This window comes from Rhinatrema bivittatum, chromosome 6 (genome assembly GCF_901001135.1).
Source record: "Rhinatrema bivittatum chromosome 6, aRhiBiv1.1, whole genome shotgun sequence".
NCBI classification, from domain to species: domain Eukaryota; kingdom Metazoa; phylum Chordata; class Amphibia; order Gymnophiona; family Rhinatrematidae; genus Rhinatrema; species Rhinatrema bivittatum.
The window spans coordinates 220,024,286-220,049,763 of record NC_042620.1 but is presented as its reverse complement, the minus strand read 5'-3'; the positions used below and the strand labels follow the sequence as shown (position 1 = coordinate 220,049,763).

General features: G+C 44.1%; 1 protein-coding gene across 4 annotated transcripts in view; it reads right to left on the bottom strand.

Moving 5' to 3' along the window:
* The window catches only part of APOOL (apolipoprotein O like), a 267,269-nt gene extending 242,328 nt beyond the window's left edge, over positions 1-24,941 (bottom strand). For 3 of the 4 annotated variants that reach the window (XM_029606573.1, XM_029606575.1, XM_029606574.1), the window contains exon 1: positions 24,793-24,940. In XM_029606573.1, coding sequence (XP_029462433.1) covers positions 24,793-24,804 — 12 coding nt within the window. In that variant the 5' untranslated portion in view covers positions 24,805-24,940. Of the gene's footprint in view, positions 1-24,792 lie in introns of all 4 variants that reach the window. The other variant, XM_029606577.1, reaches the window with a different exon arrangement.
* Between the last annotated feature and the right edge of the window lie 537 nt (positions 24,942-25,478).

Genomic DNA, 25,478 nt, shown 5'->3' with positions numbered 1-25,478 from the left:
AATTTGGGTCATGGCCTGAGTAGCGAGACCCAAAGTGGACGGTACCGGTGTTGGCTCCGTACTTGGCGGTAGAGTAAATGGGATTACCTCGTCTGAACCGTTCCCTGGAATCGGTTGAGACTGGCCTGAACTTGATGCTCCAATCGAAATTATAGACTCAGATGATACTGTTCCAGGCGAGGTAGGAGATATGGGCGAGATATGAGGAGGCAAAAACTCTGGATCAGATTCGAAAACTGGAAGAAATACTTCTCTTTGCCTCTTATGGCCCAAATGGTGCTTCTTGTGTTGTTTGTATGGAATTTGCGTCGGCTGTGCGCCGATATGCATCGATGACGCACCTACTAAATGAAATGTTGAGACAGGTGCGTCAATGCGCTGCTGGTTTATCTGTTGCGTCGGATTGATGCAGCTTCGTCGCAGAGGCGTCCATGTGCCGGACGTGTTTTGGTGCTTCGATGCATCGAACCTCCTTTGCTGCATCGGTGCGTCGATGCTTCGGAGTTTTTTAACCGTCTCGGCGCATCTGACTGCTGGTCGTCGATGCGTCAAGTGTATCGGTGATCCCACCGACGCATCCCCGGCACCGTGCCCCAGTTTTTCACGAGTAAGCAACAGTGGGTGTTCTGACCTGGGGGCTCAACTGAGGACGCTCTCCTCGATGAGGGAGACCTTTTCCTTCTTTTTGGTCCTGGTGATGACCTTACTGAAGCCTCAGAAGTTGTATAGGAGCCTGAAGTCCTGGATTGAAGGTCCTGTATTTTTGCTGCCCGCTGACACTGGGCACGTGGGGTCATGCTTCCTCAGTCCGCACAATTAATTTGGTCGTGGGAAGGTCCCAGACACAAATAACAGGATTTGTGACAATCAGTGGCCGACAGAATTTTACCACAAGAGCAAAATTTGAAACCAGGACATGGCATTCTTCAATCTGCTGTTTGTTCAAAGATGTGCTGATGGTTTTCACTGGTTTCTTTCCTTTTTTTTTTTTTTTTACTTCAGAGAAATTTCTCTCACAGGAGAGCAGAGCTCCGCATGCCAACTGCCACGCGGAAAAAAAAGTAATGAGGAGCCTGAGGTGAATCAGAGAGGATATAAGTGGGAGCACCCGGCTGAAAGTCTTTGCTATACTTAGAGAGCTCCGCCACCTAGTGGCACGGAAGACGTACCCAGACAGCATGGATAAATCAGCTGCTTATCTACATGAAAAATATAAATACACATAAATACATTCTGAAATAAAAGGAAGTTTCCCTAGGGCTCTGCACTAGGACCAGTATTAACATTCATAAATGATCTAGAAAACAGAGCAAAAAGTGATGTGATCATATTTGCAGATGACACAAAATTCTTCAAAGTTGTTAAAACACAAGCAAATTGTGAGGAACTGCAGAAGGACCATGGAAAACTGAGAGACTCGGCCTCTAAATGGCAGATAAAATGTAATGTAGAAAAGTGCAAAGGATTGTGTATAGAGAAAATAAGTCTATCTACAAGTACACAATGTTGGGTTTTATATTAGGAGTCATAACCCAGGAAAACGATCGGAGTCATTGTGGACATATGTGAAAAGCCTCAATTCAGTCTACAAATAGCATTTTAGGAATTATTCAGAAAGAAATGGAGAATAAAATGGATTATTATAATGCCTTTGTATTAATCCATGGTGCAACCAAACTTTGAATATTCTGGTTGCCCTATTTCATAAAAGATATAGCAAAACTAGAAAAGGCACAGAGAAGGGCAACAAAAATGATAAAGGGGATGGAACTACAAAGAAAGCTGAAACAGGTTAAGGTTCTTCATCTTGGTGACAGAGAAGGTATATGATAGAGGTTTATAAAATCATGAGAGAGTGGGTGGAACAGTCAAAAAGGGAATATTAGTTGACTCTTGCAACTAGCAGGGATATTCCATGATTTGTTCCCTAGTGAAAATAGGGACTGGTTTTATTTTTGTTCTTATTTTTTGTAATTTGTATATAGAATTATTTTGATTTGTATTTTATAAGTTGTATTGTGTTTTATGAAATGCATTTTATTGTATTTTTTTTAATTACATTATATGCATCCCACTCAAACTTTGCAATTCATAGGAGCTGTCATCGATACAATACAGGACAAGGCTTTCCTTCCCCATCCGAGAGCAGTGGCTCTCTCTATTCTGGCTACAGATCTCCTCCAGACTTCGATAATATCAGCTCGCCATATTCTAACTCATCTCGGCCAAATGGCTGCTTCCATATATGTAGTCCCTCATACACGACTCCACATGCTTCGCCTTCAATGGGGACTGAAAAACTAATGGAATAGATAAATAAATAAAAGGCGGGATATTTGTGAAATAGAGTAAAATAAGTAGTAGATTTAAAACAAATCAGAGAAAATACATTTTTCACTCAACACATGATCAAGCCTTGGAATTTATTGCTGAAGAATGTGGGCAAGGCAACTAGCATAGCAGGGCTTAAAAGGGGGTTTGGACAAGTTGACTAAAGAGAAGTTTGTAAACTATTATTTGCCAGGTAGACTTGGGAAAGCTACTGCTTATCTCTCGGAGTGAGCAACAGGGAAGGATCTACAATTTGAGACCTGCTGGGCTACTTGTGACCCAGACTGGTTAATTCAGAGGCGGGATGATGGGCTCAATGGATCTTTGGTCTGACTCAGCACGCACATCTAATGCTCTTATTTTATGGCATCTGAATTCCTGGGTTTTATTACATTTGATGTAGTACAGTGACAACGATATATAAATGGAAACATTGGGATAGGACAATCCTGCTGATGAATTGCAGCTGCCCCAGTTTTATTATTATTATTTAGTACTTTCTTATACCGACATTCATGATACAGAACATATATCAGTTTGCAAGGAACCACAACGAAGAGGCAAAAAGTTACAATAAAACAAGGGTATTGGAACTCGGAAGAAGAAGAAGTAGTAGTAGATAGGAAACTCGATAACTATAGTAGATCATTTACAATGTTTGAGATGGGGTGCATTGATCAGTTACAATGTCTGATATGGTTTGAGATAAATAGAATGCCTTAGTACATGATCTGAGGTATAGCTAATATGGCATAGTTGATGTATGTCTGGGTTAGGGGAAGGCTTGTTGAAAAAGCCAAGTCTTAAGTTTTTTTCTGAATGACAACAAGCAGGGTTCCTGTCTGAGATCAGGGGGGATAGCGTTCCACATGGTAGATCCCACTGTTGAAAAGGCCCATTCTCTAGTGGTTTGTATATCTTTCCTACTGCTACACAGCTATAAAGTAATGTCAGACATTTCCATTTACCAATCAGTATAGTGTCCCATTAACAGTCCTGCCATTTTTTTGATCAGAAGCTGAGCCATATTGGGCATTTTATTGAAGCAGAATATTTTGAGTTGATTATTTCTCAAAGAAATTTGTGTGTATAAAACCTGATACACAATTGGCAGGGGCACTGTTCATGTAACCTGGCCACTTATACCTGAATTTTCAAAGTGAATTTATGTGCATATATCCGCTTAGCAAAACCTTGGTAAAGTCTTTACTGCTATATAGGGAATCATATAATTACCCTATAAGTGCACATTTTTGTAACAGCACTGTAGGCATTAATAATGCTGTCAGAGAAAACACCTGGATCCTCTGAGCTTGAAATTATTTTTAATGTTAAACAGAAATGTCAAAGACTAGAAATAATTACTAGAATGGATAATGAAGAATAAAGCTATAAAAGTGTACACCTGTGGGACTACAAAGCTTTCATCATCTTGCTACTAAGAGATTTAGGGCTCTTTCCTTCATTACATATTCAGCTTTTTTATTTTATTTTTTAAAGAGACACTTGCTATATGAGCTCAGCACTGAAATCAGCATTCTTCCACTTACTTTGGTAGAAATAAATTTCAGGAACTTTCTAGGTATAGAAAATAGAACAACAAGAAAGAAGGAATTGTTTAAAATGGATGTATTACAAATATTCTCATTCATAAATAAAAAGAAAGTTGCTTGCCTGTAATGGGCATTCTCTGTAGACAGCAGGATAGCATCGGAAACACTAATGGCTGTTGTCCACTGAAGGTGTGGACATGGACCAACCCTCTACATGCATTCTCAGGGGTCCCCAACCACCTTCTAAACTTACATACTGTCATCTTTTTTACAGAAGCCCATTCTGACCCTTTTGGCAGTATCACCTGATGCTTATTCCAACCCTACACCAGCAACTATTTCTGGTCAGACCCTGGCTGCGTTAGTTCCGCCAGCCTAAGACTACTTTTGGCATATACCCAGCCCCAGTTTTTTTATACTTCCAAACTCGGTTCTGATGACAGACGGAACTCAAATCTTCTTAAAGCATGGTGCCAGATCAACCAAGAACCTCCAAACTATGGAATCTGGTTACCAGTTGCATTTCTCTCAGCTACCATCCCCTCCATGCTAACCAAAACTTGATCTGAATCTGTCTAACTTGATGCAACTGCACCTGCTTCTTAGCAAACAAGCAATAGAACCAGTACCTGCATCCTAGCATAGACAAGATTTCTAATTTCCAATATTTCCTTATCCCCAAGGTATCAGGAGGATGGAGGCCCATTCTAGTTCTTAGGACTCTGAGCAAATATCTACATTGGGAATTCATAATGAATTTTCTGAGCATGATTCTTCCTTACATCCAAAGCAAGATTGGATGTATAAATCAGTCAGAGATGTTCTTATACCGATTCATCCTTCCTGTTGGCGCTGCCTTTGCTTCAAGGTGGATTTTTTCGCTACCAGTACAAGATACTCCCATTAGCCTTCCAGGTAATTCCAACAGTTTTTAACCAAGTGTCTTACAGTATTAGCTGCACACTTGCATTATCAGGGGATTCAACTGCAAGAAAAGGCTATGCAGCGGTCAGAATGTAAGGCCCACCAAAAAATCCAGCACCAAATTAAGACCCCACAAGGGAATCGGTAACCACAAGGGAGGCCTAAGATGTTTCACTCCCTTCAAAAAATGGACTACATCAGGATGGGACGAGAAGGAATCACCATTCACCGAGTCCCTGAAACCGGCAAGAGCCGCAACTTGCACCTTCAAGGAATTAAGGGCCAATCCTTGATTCAACCCATCCTGCAAAAAAATCCAGAATGAGCAGGATCTTAATCGAATGGGGAAGAATACCACGTTCCTCACACCAGGCTCCAAAAACTCTCCAAACCCATATATAGGCTAAGGAAGTGGAGAACTTTCAAGCGCAGAATAAGGTGGCAATCACCGTGGAGGAATATACACGCTTCAACAGGCGAGCCCTCTCAAGGGCCAAACCATAAGACAGAACTGAGTCGGATCCTTGTGAAGAACTGGACCCTGCTGCAACAGATCCATGTGCAGCAAAAGTCAAAAGGGGGGGTGTCTCCACCAGGAGTCTCTACAGATCTACATGCCACAGATGCCTGGGCCAGTCTGGTGCCACCAGGAGTACTAGCCCCCTGAGGCCTTTGATTTTACGAATTAGCCTGACCAGCAACGACCACAGAGGAAAGACAAAGAAATCTGTCTTCCAGCTAGACCTGTATGACAGCATCTATGCCCAGAGACCACGGATCTCTCCTGCAACTGTAGAATAGAGGAACGTTCGCATTGCGAGAAGTTGCCAGCAGGTCTAGGAACAAAAGGCCCCAGCAATCCACAATCAGCTGAAAAGCCTAGGCTGACAACACCCATTTTCCTGGGTCCAGATTCTCCCTGCTGAGAAAGTCCACTCTTACGTTGTCTTTTCCTGCAATGTGAGAGTCTGAGATCATCTGTAGCTGTTCTTCCACCCATTCAATAAGTTGGTCTATTTCCTCTGACACTTGCTGGCTCTTGGTTCCTCCCTGGTGATTGATGTAGGCCACTGTTGTTGCACTGTCTGACATCATGCAGACCTCCTGACCCTGCAGCCTGTGGCTGAACTGCAAGCTCTGCAACCTATAGCCCAGGCTTCCAGGCGATTGATGTTCCAGAGGGACGCTTCTGCATTCCCTTGGGCCGTCAGCTCCTGACAGTGAGCTCCCTAACTCTGGAGACTCACATCTGTCGTGTGCAACATCTAGGTCGGGGAGGACAAGGAAACTCCCTTTCTCAGATGAACCTCCTGCAATCACCATTGGAGGCGAAAGCTGATTTCCAGCGGCAAGTGGAGCCAAACTGAATAGTCCTGAGACTGCAGCTTCCAATGAGACAGCAGCAAGTGCTGAAGAGGACACATATGCACCTCACCCATGGCACCACTTCCAGGGTTGCTGCCATCAAGAAGAGCACCTGTCGATAGGACCACACTGTCGGGCTTATAGGGTTCACCAAATGATACACCTGAGACATCAATTTCTGAATCCGAACTTCCAGCAGGAAAACTTTGTCCTGCCCCATGTCGAACCGAACCCCCAGATACTCCGACGACTGGGATGGCTGAAGACTGCTCTTGGCCAGGTTCACCACCCAACCGAGCTTCTGCAACAAAGCGATCACCCTGTGAATCACCAGGAGGCTCTCTTCCTGAGACTTGGCTCGAATCAGCCAGTCTTCCAAGTATGGGTGCACCAGGATCCCTTCTCTTCTCAAGGCCGCCACTACCACCACCATAACCTTGGAAAACGCCCTGGGGGCGTTGGCTAGACAAAAAGACAGTGCCCGAAACTGCTTATGGCGTTCCCCCAACATCGCAAAAGGTAGAAAACTTTGTTCCAAACAGATGGGAATATTAAGGTAGGCCTCTGACATATCCAGGAAGGTCAGAAATTCCCCGACAGCACTGCCATTATCACAAAGCATAAGATCTCCATGCAAAATTGAGTCACCTTCAAATGTCGGTTGATCCTTCTGAAATCCAGGATGGGATGAAAAGAACCCTCCTTCTTGGGCACAACAAAATAAATGGAATAATCACCCCATACTTTCTTGAGACATGAGCACCGGAACCACAGATCTCAGCCTGATAAGCGTAGACTCCACTACCTGCTTCTTCTGGGGGGAGTGGCAAGGAGAGAGACACCATGAACACTCCCGAAGAATACTGCGAAATTCCGGTGCATACCCTTCACATATCACCTCCAGGACCCACTGGTGTGATGTGATCTCTACCCACCTCTGATAGAGAGATGCCTCTCTCTCTCTTTTATCTCTTGTTCCCAAAGGTGGGTTGGCAAACTTTCATTGGGAAGCTCGGGAAGATCCGCCATCCAAGCCCGCTCCTCTCTTGGGCTGTCTGGGTCAAAAGGACTGAGACGTACTGAAAGGCTGAGTCTGCTGAAAAGTCGACCCCCTGTAGGGACGAAACCGCTTGGAAACCCTGGAAACTACACCTCATACCAAAGGGGCGTTGCAATTACTTCTTATCCTCTGGCAACCGAGTAACCAGAAATTTGCCCCAATTACTGGCCAGTTTTTCCAACTCACTCCCAAACAAGAGCAAACCTTTAAAGGGCATCTTTCTAAGATTAGCTTTGGAGTCTGTGTCAACTGACCAATTTCGCAACCAGAGTTGACGCATGGCAGCTATCACCGAAGCCACGCCTCTGGCCAAGGTACCAACCAATCGCAGCCTTCATCTGCTAAAAGGTGACAGCAGGATCGATAACCGTTCTGGAATTCCCACCAGTCATCAACATCCTGAGAGAGAAGCAGACAAGATTGTGCCACTAGAGCTCAACAGGAAGCGATCTGCAAAGTCATCACCACTGCCTCAAAGGCTTGCTTAAGGATAGCATCAATCCTCCTATCACATTCATCCTTCAAGGCTGCTCCACCCTCCACGGGAATAGTCATCCACTTAGAGACAGCACAGACCAAGGCATCTACTTTGGGAATACGCTAACACACTCTCACAGCCAAATCTAGGGGATACAGGCCTTTCAATGTCGAACCCCCCTTTAAAATTTGCCTCCAGAGCATCCCATTCAAGATCAATCAGTTCCTGAATGGCATCCATCACAGGGAAAAACCAAGAGGCTTTACCACAAGGAAACCAAAATGGGATTCTTCTTCGGCTTTGACATGGCATACAAACCAGGAACACCCAGCTATTTCAAAGTCTGGAAAATCAGTGCAAGCATGCGGCATGCAAGGAAAAAGCCTGTGGGGCCTAGCCCACTGGGGCCGCTGAACCCGCCCACTTCCCCCAACCTCAACCGGAGTGGGAATGTACATCGGTATGGCGCGCTGAGCACGGAGACCAGAGGAAGTCCTACAACTCCTCTAACTGTCTCTGCTTAAAAGGTAAAACTTTTTTTTAAAACTTTACTTGAGCTCACACTTGCCGGCTGAGTATAGAGACGGTCTTTGGCTGCAGGGGGAGAGGACATATGCCTTTACCCCTGCACTTGGCCTCCTGCACCCTCTGCCTTTCAGCTGAACAAGCATCTAAGTTCACGCCGGGAAACCCAGCCACCAGACCAAGGTACACCTCTGAGGGCCCACATAAATCACCTCAAAAATTCTCAACTAGGGAGGGATCAGCAGTATCACCACAGGAGAGCAGGGCTTTCTTTTCTTTAAATCAGAATTTCAAATTTCTCCTTCGAAAAAAAACCACGAAGCAATCCCCAAAGGAGATGCACATCCACCGTCTGCTGGAAACAGAGAATAATGGCAGGCTGGGGTCATTGCAGGAGTATATATACTGTAACGTCAGCTTGCTCAGTCTCCATCTGCTGGCATGGGAGCATAACACCACCCGTCCTGAATCCATCTGTCTAGACACTAGGAAAAAAAAGAATTTACTATGGATACAGTACTTGTCTGTCTGATGCCATTTTAAGACGACAAAATTGTTTTTTTTTGTAGGACCAATAGGTGCTGCAGTGCAGCATGGCAATTAAAAATAGAAAACTGGAAAAAACAATGAAAAAGAAACAAACCTTTTAAGAATTTTGAAAAAAAAATATCTGGAGAGACTGAGTAATGTCTTGGCTGTGCTTGGACGAAAAACAGACTAAGAGACTCTCGAGGAAACATCCACGCAGGAACTCCCATACATACTCTGTAGAGCTAAAAGTTGAGTCCATTCGAATCCACCAGATGATGTTACCCACAGATCATGGCTAGTTCAGCCCTGCTTATCGATGGAAAAAGGTTATAAAGGTATCTTTTATGATATTTTCTTTTTATTCTTTGTTGCCATTTGTACACCTGATTGTTTTTATGTAACAAAAGATTGTGTTTTTATGAAATAAACTGTCAGGATGTGGTATATAAATAATAATAAAGATAAAGTTCTTCCTTATCCTTAGCCACTATGAGGTAAAGAAATCTTTTACCAACTCCACTACTTGGTATAGTGGCTGATGTGCCCTTTGACCTAGTATAGATTGTTGAACTTCTTCTAAGATTAGAATAGAATCTTGTACATCTTCTGGACTTTTTAGAATTTGTACTGGAGGCAAATTAGAAATAAGAGGCACCAGAAAACGAATAGGATCTGGTGTTTCTAGACACAGCAATTTTGTTGGCAAGTGCACTGTAGTAATCTGAGGTGGAAGAGGTATCCTGTCTCCTTTCGCTCCTGTGAAGAGCTTGACCTGACCAGCATATAGCTGCATAGGAAGATTTGTGGTACAAGCCATCAATGCTTCCAGTGATTTAATGTGCAAAGGCTTCAATGGCACAAATGCAGCCTTGTGCATTGACAGTGCCAATGCAGCCTTGAACATCAACAGTGCACTTGTCTCTGTTTTTTTGACACTTGACAGTGTTGTGCGTGGTGCAAGTGACTGTGGTTGGGGATTTGTGAGGGTATGTTTTTGTGGTGCGAGGGGGGTGAGTCCCCAGTGTGGGGAAGTAGGTTTGCAGGGGAGAAAGTGTTATTTGGTTGCTGTGGGGTGATGCTGTGTGACTAGAAGTGTGTAGGTGGGCTAGAGGGTTGAGTGTCGCAACTTGGTTTGAGGATGTGCAGGACGAAGTGTGAGTGATGTATGGTGGTGATGCGAAGGGGTGAGTAGGTATGCATGGGAGAGGGAGGGCAAGTGTTGTGACAGGGTTTCCAGCAGTGTGAACAATGTAGGTTATTGTGGTTAGGGGTATGTGATGGTGGTGTATGGATGGAAATGCATGTAAGGATATGTTTTTGTGATGTGTGTGTGTGTGTGTGTGTGTGAAGGGGGTGAGTTGGGGTGAGGAAGCAGGCTTTCAGGGGAGGGGTGTATTGTGACATGGTTTATAGTGGTGTGGGTGGTTATATATGGTTTGCATTGTGGGTGGGTATATATGGTTTGCGTTGTGGGCGGTGTGTGCTGGTGGTGGTATCAGTGGTGTAGGGGGTGAGTGTATGGTAATGGTGTCAGTGGTATGTGGCAGGGTGTGTTGTGAGTGGCTTTCTAGCAGTGAGTGTGGTGAGAATGCCTGTACGGAGGTTGCGTGTGGGTGGAGGTTTGGGGAGCAATGTCTCAGGATATGTTTTTGTAGTGAGTAGATAATGTTAGTGGTGTGAAGGGGTAAGTGGGTAGTTGAGGGCATAAATGGTGTTGGGTGGGATAGAGGCATATTTGTGGATTGCATGCATTGGGAACGTCAGGAGGACTGTAAGGTATATGGAGGGCATGGAAAGGTGGGAGGGTTAGTGCAGGAGTGTGGGTACCATTTTCTTATTGCACTCTCCACTTTGTCATCCATCCTGCTGTCTGTCTTTATCTCCCTCTCTCCTGCATACTCTCTCTGCACTCATCCTGTCCATCCTCTCCCTTCCTCCTCCCTCTGTTCTCTTGACCATTTGAGCAGCTGCTTGTGGCTCAAATTTCACAGGTTTTGTTTGCAGGCTGATTCTCTGCCTGGCCCCCGACCCCATATACCGTTACCAACTCGGGGGATGTTGTAAAGCCTTGGTAGGAGTTTGAATTTTGTGTTTGCCTGTTTCCGTTCTGCTGCTTGAGCCTGCAGATCCCTATGAGGAAAGACTAAAGAGCTTAGGACTTTTCAGCTTGGAGAAGATATGATAGAGGTGTTTAAAATCATGAGAGGTCTAGAACGGGTAGATGGGAATAGGATATTTAATCTTTCGGATAATAGAAAGACTAGGGGGCACTCCATGAAGTTAGCATGTGGCACATGCTCATTTATTACCACATAGAAACAGAACCCAGAAACTGGAAAATGATCAGAGACAATGTCCACACTGAAACTTCTATCAGTCACAAGTGCTCCCCTCCCTTCTTCTTTCTTGCCTTAAATTTAAAAGAAAGTAGTGGAGACCCAATTTTCTATATAATGGAATTTTATTTTAACTCTCCACATAAGAACATGCCATACTGGGTCAGACCAAGGGTCCATCAAGCCCAGCATCCTGTTTCCAACAGTAGCCAATCCAGGCCATAAGAACCTGGCAAGTACCCAAAAACTAAGTCTATGGGGGTCACGTGATGCAGTGAGACGGGCAAGTCGCTCTTGCCTGCGCTCCAGGTGTCCCCCACTGAAATAAGCCTAACAAAGACCTAAAATGAAGGATTCCCGCGGACCTAAAGATCCTCGGAGCTGTCAGAAACCTAAGGCAACAGAGGGGTGCAAGGAGAAAGAAGAAACGAGGCTCAGAATGACAACTAAGGCGCTGCGAAAAGACAAGCTGAAAACAGGAGGAGGGGGGAAGACAAACTGGTGGAGGTAAACAACGCTGCGGAGACGCTGACGATAGATGAAAGGGGCATTGAAAAACTTACTGCAGCGGTAGTGGCCACACTAGACCATAAATTCGAGAGTATAAACAAAAATTTGGCAGTCTTAAAAGAATCGATGGGGGATATCGGCCGCAGAATAGACATCGCAGAAGGCAGAATTTCCCTCGTGGAAGAGGACAATATGGCGCTCGCTATCAAAATCACCACCCTCGAGGCAGCCTGTAAGGCGGCAGAAGACAAATTGGAAGACCTAGAGAATAGGTCTAGGAGGAATAATTTGAAATTTATGGGTTTCCCCGAAACTATAACAGATGGGGATCTCAAGAAAACTTTGGAGGAGTGGCTGCCAAATGTGTTACAACTGCCAGAGCTGACCGGAAGGCTGACTATTGAAAGAGCTCACAGATTAGGCCCTCGGAGGGATACGGAGAGGAGGCCTAGACTGGTTATAGCCCGGTTTTTGGACTGGGGACAGAGAGCTACTATAATGGCAGCTTTCAGGAAGGTAAGAGCGCTGAAATTCCAGGGTCATTCCATCATTATCTTCCAGGACTATTCCGCAGCGGTGGCAGCAAAGAGAAAGCTGTTTTCCAAAACATGCCAAGAGCTATTCAACCAAAACGTCCGTTTTGCGCTTCAATACCCGGCATTATTAAAAATTTGGAAAGAGGGCAGGATTTATTCCTTTGATTCCCCAAGCAAAGTAGAAGAATGGATGAAGGCGAAGGCAGGAGAGACCACCTAACTGGGTGGATTAGGAAGTATCCGGGATGAAAAAGAGCACAAACAACCGGAGGAAAATGAGGAAGCAGAGCCGATGGTGAACATGCAGCTGAGTTACAGTTATGGCATTGCTATTTTTCTTCTTTTTAATTTTAAACCTTACTTTTAATTTTCGAGCCTTACTTTACTACTATCTTAAGTATAGTGTAAAAGGCTGGAGGGACTCACCTTAAAGCTGTTGGGAACGGTGAACTGGAAGGGCGACCCCAGAACGCAGAGTTAGATAAGTTGGATATCAATATGTTTGTTTTTCATCAGAGCACAGACATTGAAACAGACTATAATATGGAGCTGGATTACCGGAAGGGTATATGGATATCCAAACCAAACAATTGACATGTAGCTGAAAACTCGTAAAATGCTCAGGACTTCATAATACATTAATATGGACTGGTCAAATGAATATAGGATAAGAGTGACATAGAGGGACGGAAGGGAATCCGCTTAAAGCAAGGGGGACACTCGAACGCACGCACTACGGACCTCGACCCCAAAGTATGGGCCAGATCTGGAGCAATTGGGGTAGGGATAACCTATTAGGGGATAGGGAAGGGCAGGGGATGGAAGGACAGGGGGTAGGGAAACGAGGATGCTGGGGTCTGAAAGGAGTAGAGATGGTAAGGGATGGATCAAAAAAAGGATCAAGGGACAAGACCTTGGGGTTCAGGCTGGGAAGCCCCAAGGTATTATAAGGATGTTACGGCTGCACCAGGGGGTAATAGAAGTCCTGCTTCAATGACGATCATAAGATGTGGTAAGTGGAATGTGGGGGGGATAGGATCACCTATCAAAAGGCAAAAGATACTCAGTGCCTTACTTAGGAAAAAATAGGAATAGCAGGCCTGCAAGAAACTCATTTAATGGAGGGTGAGAGTAAAAAATTGAAGCGTAGCAGGGTGGGACAATGCATATACGCCCCAGCGGTAAATAGGAAGGCGGGAGTGGCGCTGTTAATCCACAAAAATATTTATTTAGACATACTCAACCAAATCACTGACGACGACGGAAGATACCTTATAGTGGTTGGGAGAATAAGGGGAAAAGAATATACTATCGGTTGTATATACGGTCCCAATTCATATTCCCAATCCTTCTATCAGGCACTGATATAAAAAATCATGTCAGTCGCAAAGGGACACCTGATATTAATGGGACATTTCAATTGTGTCAGCGATGTGGTTATGGACAAATCAGGCACTGGAACCAGGAGGGACGGGGGAGAAGGTAAAGGCATAGATTATCTCAATACTGAATTGAATCTTCTGGACATATGGCGTACGTTACATCCCACAGAGCGTGACTACACTCATGTGTCAAGGGCTCATGCCACGCTCTCTAGGATAGACTATATTTTAGTAGCAGACGCCTTATTTCCACAGATCGAGAACGCAGTAATAGGACCCATTGAAATATCAGACCATGCCATCATATGGGTAGAGGTAAAGATAGAAAGTGAAGACCCAGGAACCAAACTATGGAAGTTTCCGGGTCACCTGACGGGGGATAAAAAATTTCAGGACTTCCTAAAAGACAAGTGGAGGGAATACGAGCAGAATAACAGACAACACAAGGAAGATCCGATCTTATATTGGGAGGCAGGGAAGGCTGTCATGACAGGTGAAATACTGGCATATACAGTAGCTAGAACAAAAAACATGCATAAACAGATTAAATTATTGGAAGGAAGGCTTAAGATAGCCAAGGCCCAACTGGCGACCAATAATTGCAGCCAAATGAGGGAGAATTACCACGCCATACTGCACACACTGAATGAATGGCTTCATAAGAAAGCGCAGAAATCCTTACTATTTGGAGAACATAAGCTCTTCCGATATGGGAACAAGGCTGGTAATCTACTAGCCAAGCTGACACGTGCTGACAGAGGCAAAACATATATTGCAAAGCTAAAGGATTCCAAAGGGAATCCTATTCAGAAGGCGGCATCTATTTGCGCTGCTTTTAGAAATTTCTATAAGCAATTATATACAGATGATAGACGTGGAGGCTTAGAACAAGAATAAGAATTCTTTAAGGATCTATCCATTCCCCGAATTTCCCAGGAACAATTACAGCAACTTAATCAACCTATAAAATTAGTGGAAATTGTAGGGGTAATTAAAACAAGTAAAAGGGGAAAGGCTCCTGGCCCAGACGGCTTTAGTGCGGAATATTATAAAAGCCTTCTTCATCAAATCGCCCCAGACCTACTGAAATTCTATGCCGCTGCCCAGCAGAGGAAGTTCTTCCCGGAAGGGTTAACTAGGGCGTTTATTACAGTCCTGGAAAAACCGGGTAAGGACTTGGCTCTGACGTCATCGTACAGGCCGATATCCTTATTGAATTATGAAGCAAAGCTGTTCGCTAAAATAATGGCGGATAGATTGAGTCAAGCGTTACCAACCATAATCACCCACACTCAAGTAGGATTTGTAAAAGGGAGGTCTGTTAGTTCTAATTTGACTAAACTAATTATAGCTATGGAAGAAACAGAAACTAGGGGCGTCCCAGCCTTAGTAGTAGGATTTGACTTGGAAAAGGCGTTTGATAGGGTATCGTGGTCATATCTATTTTCAGTACTGGAAAGATATGGGTTTGGTGGGGAAATCCTACAGAACATCGCAATGTTATACCAGGCCCCGAAATCGGCCATTTTAGCAAATGGGCATGTCTCGGAAGACTTCCAACTATATAGAGGAACGAGGCAGGGGTGCCCGTTGTCACCCTTGCTGTACATACTATCTATAGACACTCTCTTGCAAAAGATAGAAAAGGACGAACAGATCAAGGGTTACAAGGGGAAGACTCAAGAATTTAAAGTGTCGGCGTTTGCAGACGACGTTCTAGTATTCCTGACCTCCCCAAAGGACTCGCTGCAACGAGTGCTAGCACATCAGAATTATTCTGAATTTTGCAGGTCTAAAGATTAATGAGGAGAAATCAGAAGCTATGGACCTGGGTCCCAATGTGAAAACTCAGTGGGAGGGAGACTTCCCACTACGCTGGGTGGGGAAGACTATGAGATACTTGGGTATACAATTGACAAGGAAGGTGGAACAAATTAAAGGGGCCAACGTAGGACTCCTATTACAACATATGGAGCAGAGATTAGGTATCTGGTCTAAACTTCCATTATCGATTATGGAAAAATTAAATCTCCTTCGGATGATGGAACTGCCAAGATGGCTTTATGTCTTACAGAACATCCCAATCTGGTTAACAAAAAAGGAGATACAGCGCATAAACAGCATATTGACCCGATATATCTGGAGTGGTAAGAGAGCGAGGGTGTCTTTAAGCTCTCTGATGCTTCCATATCTGCAAGGGGGGCTTTCATGTCCTAACTGGAGGGACTATAATTTGGCCTGCTTATTGAGGCATATGCAAGATTAGTTACGGGGCTCAAGCTTGTATTCCCCGTATGTATTTATATTGGATTGGACGGCGCCATATAGTCCTGTAAATTTCCTACATTTGCGTGACGCTGAAGTCCCAGTCCATTATAAGAAAAGAGTATCAATACAAGCGTGCAGAAGAGCCTGGCTCTACTTGTGCAAGACCAAGCTTCAGACCGAAAGGGGAATATCACCCTTTATTACGCTTAGGGGTAATCCACAGTTTGAGGTGGGGAACACTAGTATTGTCTTTCATAGATGGGAGACAGACGGCCTAAATAAAGTGGTCCAGTTATGGGATGAAGAGCGGGCTTATGTGTGCAGCTTCAGGGAATTGCAAGCACATTACGCACTAGATTCTAAAGAGTTTTATGCATACCTGCAGGCCAGACATTACATAGAAACATTGATAACACAGTATGGCCCAATCCAGAACTCTCAATTAGCAAGATTTCGAAAATTTTTCACGCCGGTTGGGAAAAAACAAAATTCTTGCTCGGTTTTTTCTAAAGTACTGAGAGACATTCCCATGGCACGGGTTTTAGAAGATATACAAGGGAAATGGGCAACTCAGGCTGAGATAGTATTATCCAAGCCAGCCATATCTCAGATACTATCCGACATAGTAAAGGTAACAGATAACATTAACTTGAGGGAAATGGGATATAAAGTACTTCAATGTATGTATATGACTAGAACCAGAATGTATAAAGCCAAGTTATGTATATCTGATAAGTGTCATAAATGTAATATAGACAAAGGAACGATGATGCATTTGATTTGGGAATGTCCTAAAATTGCTGAATACTGGAATAGTGTGACAGGAGTATTGGGGTCTATAATGCAGAGAAACATTCCCAGACTTATGTTTATTGAGACTGATTACAGGTCCGCTGGAACAATTACAGGAACCTGACCAAATATTTGTAAAGAAGGCCCTGTTAGTAGCCTTACAACCGATCCTTAAGGAGTGGATTTCGGAAGCCTCACCGAAAGTGGAAATATGGAAAAATAGACTATACAAGGTATTTCAATTTGACTATATGACTGCTCATGATAAATCCCAGACAGCAGTGAACAAATACAGGGAGATATGGAGCAGCTATTGGAACTCTCTCACACCCACGATGCAGGACTGTGTTTCGACTTTGTTTATAACTGGCCGATAAAAGATACTTTCGATATCATTTTACACTACTGACCGACGGATCCCAAAGGGAGAGGGGGGGGGAGGGGGAGGATACACACATGGGGGGGGAGGTATGAGGGAAGAAAATGTGTAAGTTAAACTAAAAATGACTGCTCTGATTTACTAGGCATATACAAATGTTTTGGATTGGTTGTTGTCCAAGGGGCACAGTTGTTTTTTTTTTTTTTTAATTTACTCTTTATTGAATATTTATTCAATTATATACAATATCACATTTCTGTGCATAACATAAGCAATTCAATGTGGAAGCAAATAAACAATTGCATTCATATTTAACCATATTACTTTAGCCTTCACAATGAAAACAATAATAATTGGGAGCCTAAAAAAAAAAAAAAAAAAAAAAAAAGATTATACTCAAGTCAAATAATGAACTTCAGGGAGAAGGGGTTGCTAATTCTATATTATTGGACTGTACAATTGCTGGTATAGATATTCCCATGTTAACCTCACTTTTATCCCTTAAAAAAAGTCTCGAGGTGTGAAGGTTCCATAAATATATATTTTTTCCCTTGAAAATTTATAAACCACTTGCTCGGATATTTCAAATAAAAAGTTGCACCTATTTCCAAGAGTAAAAATGTCTTTCTCCTTGCCTGAGTAGGCTTGGATACATCTGGAAATATAAAAACCTTCTGCCCACAGAATAGAATATCTTTATTTTTAAAGAATTTCTCTAATATAAATTCTTTATCCCTTTCCAATACAAATGACACAAATAATGTTGCTCTTTTATTAATTATATCAATGGATTTCTCCAGAAAGGTAGATACACCCAAGGTGTTCTCTACCTCCCTCCCACTTGCGTTACCAATTGGGACCGGAAAATAATATATTTTAGAAATTAAGGAGATTTCTTCACAAGCCAGATTCTCCCTCAAATACTTCTGAAACATCTCATAAGGTGCAAGCAATCTGGTGATAGGAAAATTCACAAAACGCAAATTCCTCATTCTTATGATGTTTTCTATATTTTCCAACTCATTATGTAGCAATACATTATCAGATGTATGTAAATTTTCCATTAGTTTAACATTTTGTAATTCCAAATTTGTATTTTCCATTGATATTTCTACTTCCCTCAATTTCTTTCCTTGTTCTTGTATAGCAACTTTATTCCCATTCACAACAGCTGAAAGGGAAGAATTCATCATAGAAACATTAGAGTCCACTTTTAACAGCATCCTCCACAGATCTCCCATAGTGATTTTAGAATAGTCTACGGTATTTGACCGTAGCCTATTTTAATCGTTAAAGATCCTTCACCTGCTTCCTGCTGTTCTAGCCCTAAGCAGGGAGGAGTCGCCATTTTCGGTGACTGAGATATAAGTTCAAAGCCACTTACTTTTGTGGCTTCTTCAACGTCCGATGTTGCTCCCGATATTCTTCCTATGGGCTGTAGAGGTGTCGGTCCTGTGCCAGGACTTAAGGAGACATCCAAGATATCTCTATCCAAGTCCTTCTGCGGCATATTTAACCTGCGTATGTGTGAGTCCATAGGGCCTGTTACCTGTGGTGCCGGAGATGAGGTCACAAGCTTCGCTTTCCTTTTCCGCCCCATAAATTTACAATAAACCCAGCTCAAAAGCGATAAAGGCGATCAAAGCCGATCTAAGCCGCACACGCGCGGCTTAGGCATTGCGCCGGCGGCAGCTACGCGCCATGAGCTTTTAAGCTCGTGGTCCTCCGCTGATGATGTCACAATAGGGAGCCCCGCAGGTGCGAGCTAGTTCTCAATCAATCTCCCTCGGGTCAGCTGGGCAGGTTGGTGGCAGCCCCTTCTCTCTGCAAAAGCAGGCCCCACTCTCACCTCCACACCGCGGGCTTTTAAGCTCGCGGTCCTCCGTTGATGATGTCACAATAGGGAGCCCCGCAGGTGTGAGCCAGTTCTCAATCAATCTCCCTCGGGTCAGCTGGGCAGGTTGGTGGCAGCCCCTTCTCTCCACAAAAGCAGGCCCCCAAGGGGCACAGTTTATGGTTAATGTATTATCTTTTGAAAACCTGAATAAATATATTGGAAAAAAAAAAAAACTAAGGGGCGGATTTTCAGAGCCCTGCTCGCGTAAATCCGCCCAAAACCGGGCGGATTTACGCGAGCAGGGCCCTGCGCGCCGGGAAGCCTATTTTACATAGGCCTCCCGGCGCGCGCAGAGCCCCGGGACTCGCATAAGTCCCGGGGTTCTCGGAGGGGGGCGTGTCGGGGGGCGGGCCCGGTCGTCGCGGCGTTCCGGGGGCGTGTCGGCAGCGTTTTGGGGGCGGGTACGGGGCGTGGCTACGGCCCAGGGGCGTGGCCGCGCCCTCCGTACCCGCCCCCAGGTCGCGGCCCGGCGCGCAGCAGGCCCGCTGGCGCGCGGGGATTTACGTCTCCCTCCGGGAGGCGTAAATCCCCCGACAAAGGTAAGGGGGGGGTGTAGACAGGGCCGGGCGGGTGGGTTAGGTAGGGGAAGGGAGGGGAAGGTGAGGGGAGGGCAAAGGAAAGTTGCCTCCAAGGCCGCTCCGATTTCGGAGCGGCCTTGGAGGGAACGGGGGGAGGCAGCGCGGCTCGGCGCGCGCAGGCTATACAAAATCGATAGCCTTGCGCGCGCCGATCCAGGATTTTAGTGGATACGCGCGGCTCCGCGCGTATCTACTAAAATCCAGCGTACTTTTGCTTGAGTCTGATGCGCAAGCAAAAGTAGGCTGATCGCGCTTCTTTTAAAATCTACCCCTAAGTCTATTCCATGTTACCGTTGCTAGTAATAGCAGTGGCTATTTTCTAAGTCAACTTAATTAGTAGCAGGTAATGGACTTATCCTCCAAGAACTTATCCAATCCTTTTTTAAACACAGCTATACTAACTGCACTAACCACATCCTCTGGCAACAAATTCCAGAATTTAATTGTGCGTTGAGTAAAAAAGAACTTTCTCCGATTAGTTTTAAATGTGCCACATGCTAACTTCATGGAGTGCCCCCTAGTCTTTCTATTATCCGAAAGAGTAAATAACTGATTCACATCTACCCGTTCTAGACCTCTCATGATTTTAAACACCTCTATCATATTCTCCCTCAGCCGTCTCTTCTCCAAGCTGAAAAGTCCTAACCTCTTTAGTCTTTCCTCATAGGGAAGCTGTTCCATTCCCCTTATTTTGGTAGCCCTTCTCTGTACCTTCTCCATCGCAATTATATCTTTTCTGAGATGCGGCAACCAGAATTGTACACAGTATTCAAGGTGCGGTCTCATCATGGAGCGATACAAAGGCATTGACATTTTCTGTTTTATTCACCATTCCCTTTCTAATAATTTCCAACATTCTATTTGCTTTTTTGACTGCCGCAGCACACTGAACCGACGATTTCAATGTGTTATCCACTATGACGCCTAGATTTCTTTCTTGAGTTGTAGCACCTAATATGGAACCTAACATTGTGTAACTATAGCATGGATTATTTTTCCATATATGCATCACCTTGCACTTATCCACATTAAATTTCATCTGCCATTTGGATGCCCAATTTTCCAGTCTCACAAGGTCTTCCTGCAATTTATCACAATCTGCTTGTGATTTAACTACTCTGAACAATTTTGTATCAGCTGCAAATTTGATTATCTCACTCGTCGTATTTCTTTCCAGATCATTTATAAATATATTGAAAAGTAAGGGTCCCAATACAGATCCCTGAGGCACTCCACTGCCCACTCCCTTCCACTGAGAAATTTGTCCATTTAATCCTATTCTCTGTTTCCTGTCTTTTAGCCAGTTTGCAATACACGAAAGGTCATTGCCACCTATCCCATAACTTTTTACTTTTCCTAAAAGCCTCTCATGAGGAAACTTGTCAAATGCCTTCTGAAAATCCAAGTATACTACATCTACTTGTTCACCTTTATCCACATGTTTATTAACTCCTTCAAAAAAGTGAAGCAGATTTGTGAGGCAAGACTTGCCTTGGGTAAAGTCATGCTGACTTCGTTCCATTAAACCACTGGTGTAATCAGTGTGTTTTTAATTGCTGGAAGGGCTGTGATGTGCAAGAAAATTGCTTTGTGGCATTTTGGGGGCTATTTTTGCTGAGTGACAGGGCTGTTGTAATTAAAAAATTAAAACAAATTGTTGTCTAAGTAATTCCTGATCCTCTCCCTCTGAGTTTTCATTTTAAGGCAAGAGAGGACCATTTACAAGAAAGCACACACACACAAAAAAAAAACAGTTCATGTACATGGCCTCTCTTTTCCTCCTTTCTCTGACATATGATCTCCAGACCTAGGGCCTTATTTTCCAATATCGCATTGGTAACGCATTAGGGGGCGTTACCAATGCAAATGAGGCTTCTTTCGTGCAGTGGGGAAACATCGTGTGCGGCGATGTTTTCGCCATTCGCGAAAACATTAGCGCCGCACGCGATGTTTTCCCACTGCACGATGATTCTTTCAGGGTTTTATCGCGGTGCACGATATTTGCCAGTTTAATGTATCGCAGTGCACGATATTTGGCACTTTTTGGGTTGGGGGCCACTTTTGCATTCCACATGAGACCTACGGACAGAACAGTGGTCTCTAGTGCAGATTTGCTGGCCGTCGGAGTGAGGACGCTCACTCCAAGCGGAGATTTGGCCAACATTTTCTCCACCTAGCATGTTGTTGCCCAGGTAGAGTGTCCATCAAGCTAGGTGGAGAGAACGTTGCCCAAACCACTTCTTGGTGTGAGCGTCCTCACTCCGACGGCCAGCAAATCTGCACTAGAGACCACTGTTCTGTCCGTAGGTCTCATGTGGAATGCAAAAGTGGCCCCCAACCCCCGACGCTCATACCTAATCCCCACCCCGAGTTAGTAGGTAGCCCTCCCATAGGGATTCAAATACCTATGTAGGGCATAGGCACTATAGTAAGGCGCTCTCTCTCTCTCTCTCTCTCTCTCTCTCTCTCTCTCTCTCTCTCTCTCTCTCTCTCTCTCTCTCTCTCTCTCTCTCTCTCTCTCTCTCTCTCTCTCTCTCTCTCTCGTGGATGGCGAAGTTGGAGTTGTAGTTAAAATCGCCGCACACGATACACAGGTTCCCGCTTTACATATGCTCCGCCCCAACTCCGCCCCCTGAATACCAAATGACTAATTTGCATTCGCGAATCGCGTTAACAGCTGTTAACGCGATTCGCGAATTTATCGCACGCGGTAAAGTGCTTTGAAAATGAGGCCCCTAGTTTTCAAATTCAACCTCCTTTCTCCTGACTGGCAGGAGTGAGCTTAACCACATGTCTTGGCTTCAGTCTTGCGTTTTGAACCTCATAGTGCCCTGTAGTGTTGTGGAACAAGCAGAGATTTCGCCTCAAGCTCCAGACAGTGAGAGGAGTTGGTATAAGCTAAGAAACCCTCTCCCTAGGGTCTGGAAAAAGGAGTTAGCACAGGCCCAAATAATCCTCCTGCAATTTTTAGCAGGTTGCCACCTGTAACTTAAAATCCACTGAATACAACCGTATAGAAAAAACTAGCATATGGCTAATAAAAGCTACTCTGATCAGAAGTGTTCCATTATCAGCATCTTGCATCCTTCCACAATTGTACTACCACACCAGAGGGAAAACGCCTATCGAACACCTGAATTCTGAGCCAGACATGGCTGTAATTAACAGCCTGCATAACCCTAGAGAGCTTTTAACTGCTATGTGCCAGTTTCTTTAATTTAAAGAAATAATTCTTCAGCAGATTTTCTAATTTACTATTGTGCAGCATCTAGCCCTCCACCTGCAGTACTGACTGAAGAGTGCTTCAACATGAAATATCTGTAATGAAGGTGGCGTGATAAGCTGATTGCTTCTTGAAGAGTAAGGACACATAGCTTTACTGTCAATCTGAGAGAAGGTTTAATACAGTAGTCAGAGCATTGAACTAAGGAGCAGAATTTCAAAGCTGTGCAGTTCAGATCCTGCTCTCCCACAGAGCATGTAATGTAAACTTGGGCAAATTCCTTTATTTGTGTTTCAGAATTCTGAAATGTAGAGAGGTTATAGTAACATTATTCCTTCTCATATCTGGAAATTGAGATACACATCAAGCTCCAAAATAGGCTGCCACATTTTCCATCCCAAAGGATATGGCGTTGGTAATAGAGAAGGGCACAAATAACAGTGACTTTCCCAATGAGCAGAGTTTACAAAAAAAATGCACAAACATCGTCACAGCCTACCATGCGGTGTCCCTGTGAAGCCTGAGAACGGGGCCTAGCCCAAAGCGCCAAATTACCGTGACTCCCCAAGTCCCCTGGAGAAGGGAACTCACATTGGATTGGTGCGCCAAGGCTCGGAGATCAGAAACAGAAGAGGGTCCCTAAATCTCTCTCTTACTCTTTTTTGTTTTTTAAACTCTTTATCTGAGGTCAGCCCATCCCGGATGAGTACAGAATCAGTCTCTGGAAGTGGGAGGAGAGGGCTAATGCCTTCACCGCCGTCCTCAGCTTTCTGCACCCACTAGCCTCTCAGTTAATGACTCCTGGCAGCTAAGTCCATGCCGGAAACCGTCTACTGGACGGAGGCACTCAACTGAGGGAGGGACCATAAATTATTACCTGAAGAGAAGCAGTGTATGTTAATCCTCTTTCTCCTCTTTTTTTTTAAACAAGCAAACCCCAGTAGGGAGATGTATGTCCACCATCTGCTGGAGATGGAGAATACTAGCAGGCTGTCAGAGCACAGGTGTATATACTATGACATCAGCTTTGCTCTGTCTCCATCTGCTGGCAGAGGTGCATAACCCACTCGTGAATGCTGAGAAATAATTTTTGTGCTCTTTTCTGTACTTTCTCTAGTTCTACACAACTTTATCTTTTTTGAGGTATGGCAATCAAAACTGCACACAGTACTGTATGTTATTTTTAACTATTTGTTAAACATGGGCATATTCTACTTTCATGTGACCTTTTTAAGATAATCAGTCTCCAAATAGCATTTGCCACTACAGATTCCAATACTATACTTTGGTCTTTAAACATCTCATTATACACTAGTAAAAACTGTTTATGGCTGTATCACTTATATATTATGGAAACACCCTTCTACCAACTGTTGCACTTGTTTGGTCAAAAAACTGTTTTTACCATCTCTCTATAAAAGTCCATAACCCCAAAGAACTTCAATGGTATTTTAAAGCGTTTCCCTCTCAAAAGTTATACAATACTCTGTATGCAGTGATTTATTTTTTTTGTGATGGTAGTGAGGGCCAGATAACAGCTTGAGACCAGTGGTGTCTTCCATCTTCTACTCCAATTGCAATGGGGAAATGGAAACAAATTCAAGAGGTTCCAAACCAGCAGAAAATCGCGACTAGATGAATGCCACAAGAGGGAAAGCAGCAGAAGGAAGGGCAACAGAAACTCTGTTAATGATGACAAGCGGGATCTAGGAAGGGAAAGTGTCAACCTTTAAACTTTAGAAAACTTCTCTCTTTGGAGAGAACCACAGTTTCACTCCCTCCTGTTTTTCTCGAGGGTGACGAGATTAAAAAAAAAAAAAAAGCAATTTTCGGCTCTCTCAAAAACATTCTCACTACAGTTCAGTATAAAATTAAAGCATATTCTTATTATCTAAACTACCCGTTCTCAGAGCGTCAAAACAACGCATATTGCTCTCGTCGTCAGTGTATCCCATCCTCATTTTCCCTTCTCTTCACCACCCTTTGGCTCTTTCAGTCTCTCTCCCTTCCATTCCCATAAAAGTCGCTCCGTTTCTGCATATCTCTCTCTGTACCGGCCACCCCCTCCCCGGCGGTCCGTCAAAGCCATTGAATTACACCGTTTACTGCCCAACCGTCACTCACCTTGGTCGCCATGTCCCCGCCTCCTCTGCCACCACGAAGCGAGCCTGGACTACGGCACCTCGGAGGGAACAGAATAGTGCGGCGCGCGCCGTACCGGTCTCTTTCTCCGTCCTCTGCCGGCTGCTTCGCCGATCAGGGGCGATGCATCCAATTTGTAAAATGTTTCTTGGAGCAGTGGGGCTGGAACATCAACTTTTGAAGCTGCCCAGGGCAGTCAGAGAAACCACAGATTCTAAAGGAAAGAAAATGCTAGCTAAAATTGACTTTCGTTTATGAAATTAGGGATGCAGTTAAGAAAACATGTAGCTCCTTATGTCGGCCTGCTCCCAAATGGGTGGTAACGCATTCCAATACCATGGAAACAGTCGTTTCCTGTCAAAATGCACAGGTATATTAAAGTCTGTTTATTGCAATTTCACCCATTTGACAAGGCTCCACATTTGTAAAGCTCAACCCTGTACGTTTACGTGAAATTATACACTCCACTTTTTTGAGGACGTTTGTTTTTGTTTTGAACAACACATTGTTTAATAAGGGATGGACTTCTTTATAGGTATTAGAATTGTTTCTTTTTTAAAACTATGAACATATGGCTACTCAAAACCTGGCGCTTACATACTTTTGGTGTGTGTCGTTTTAAACTGTTCTTCTTACAGCTGGTTTCAAGCTCTGCAGGCTTCTCATTG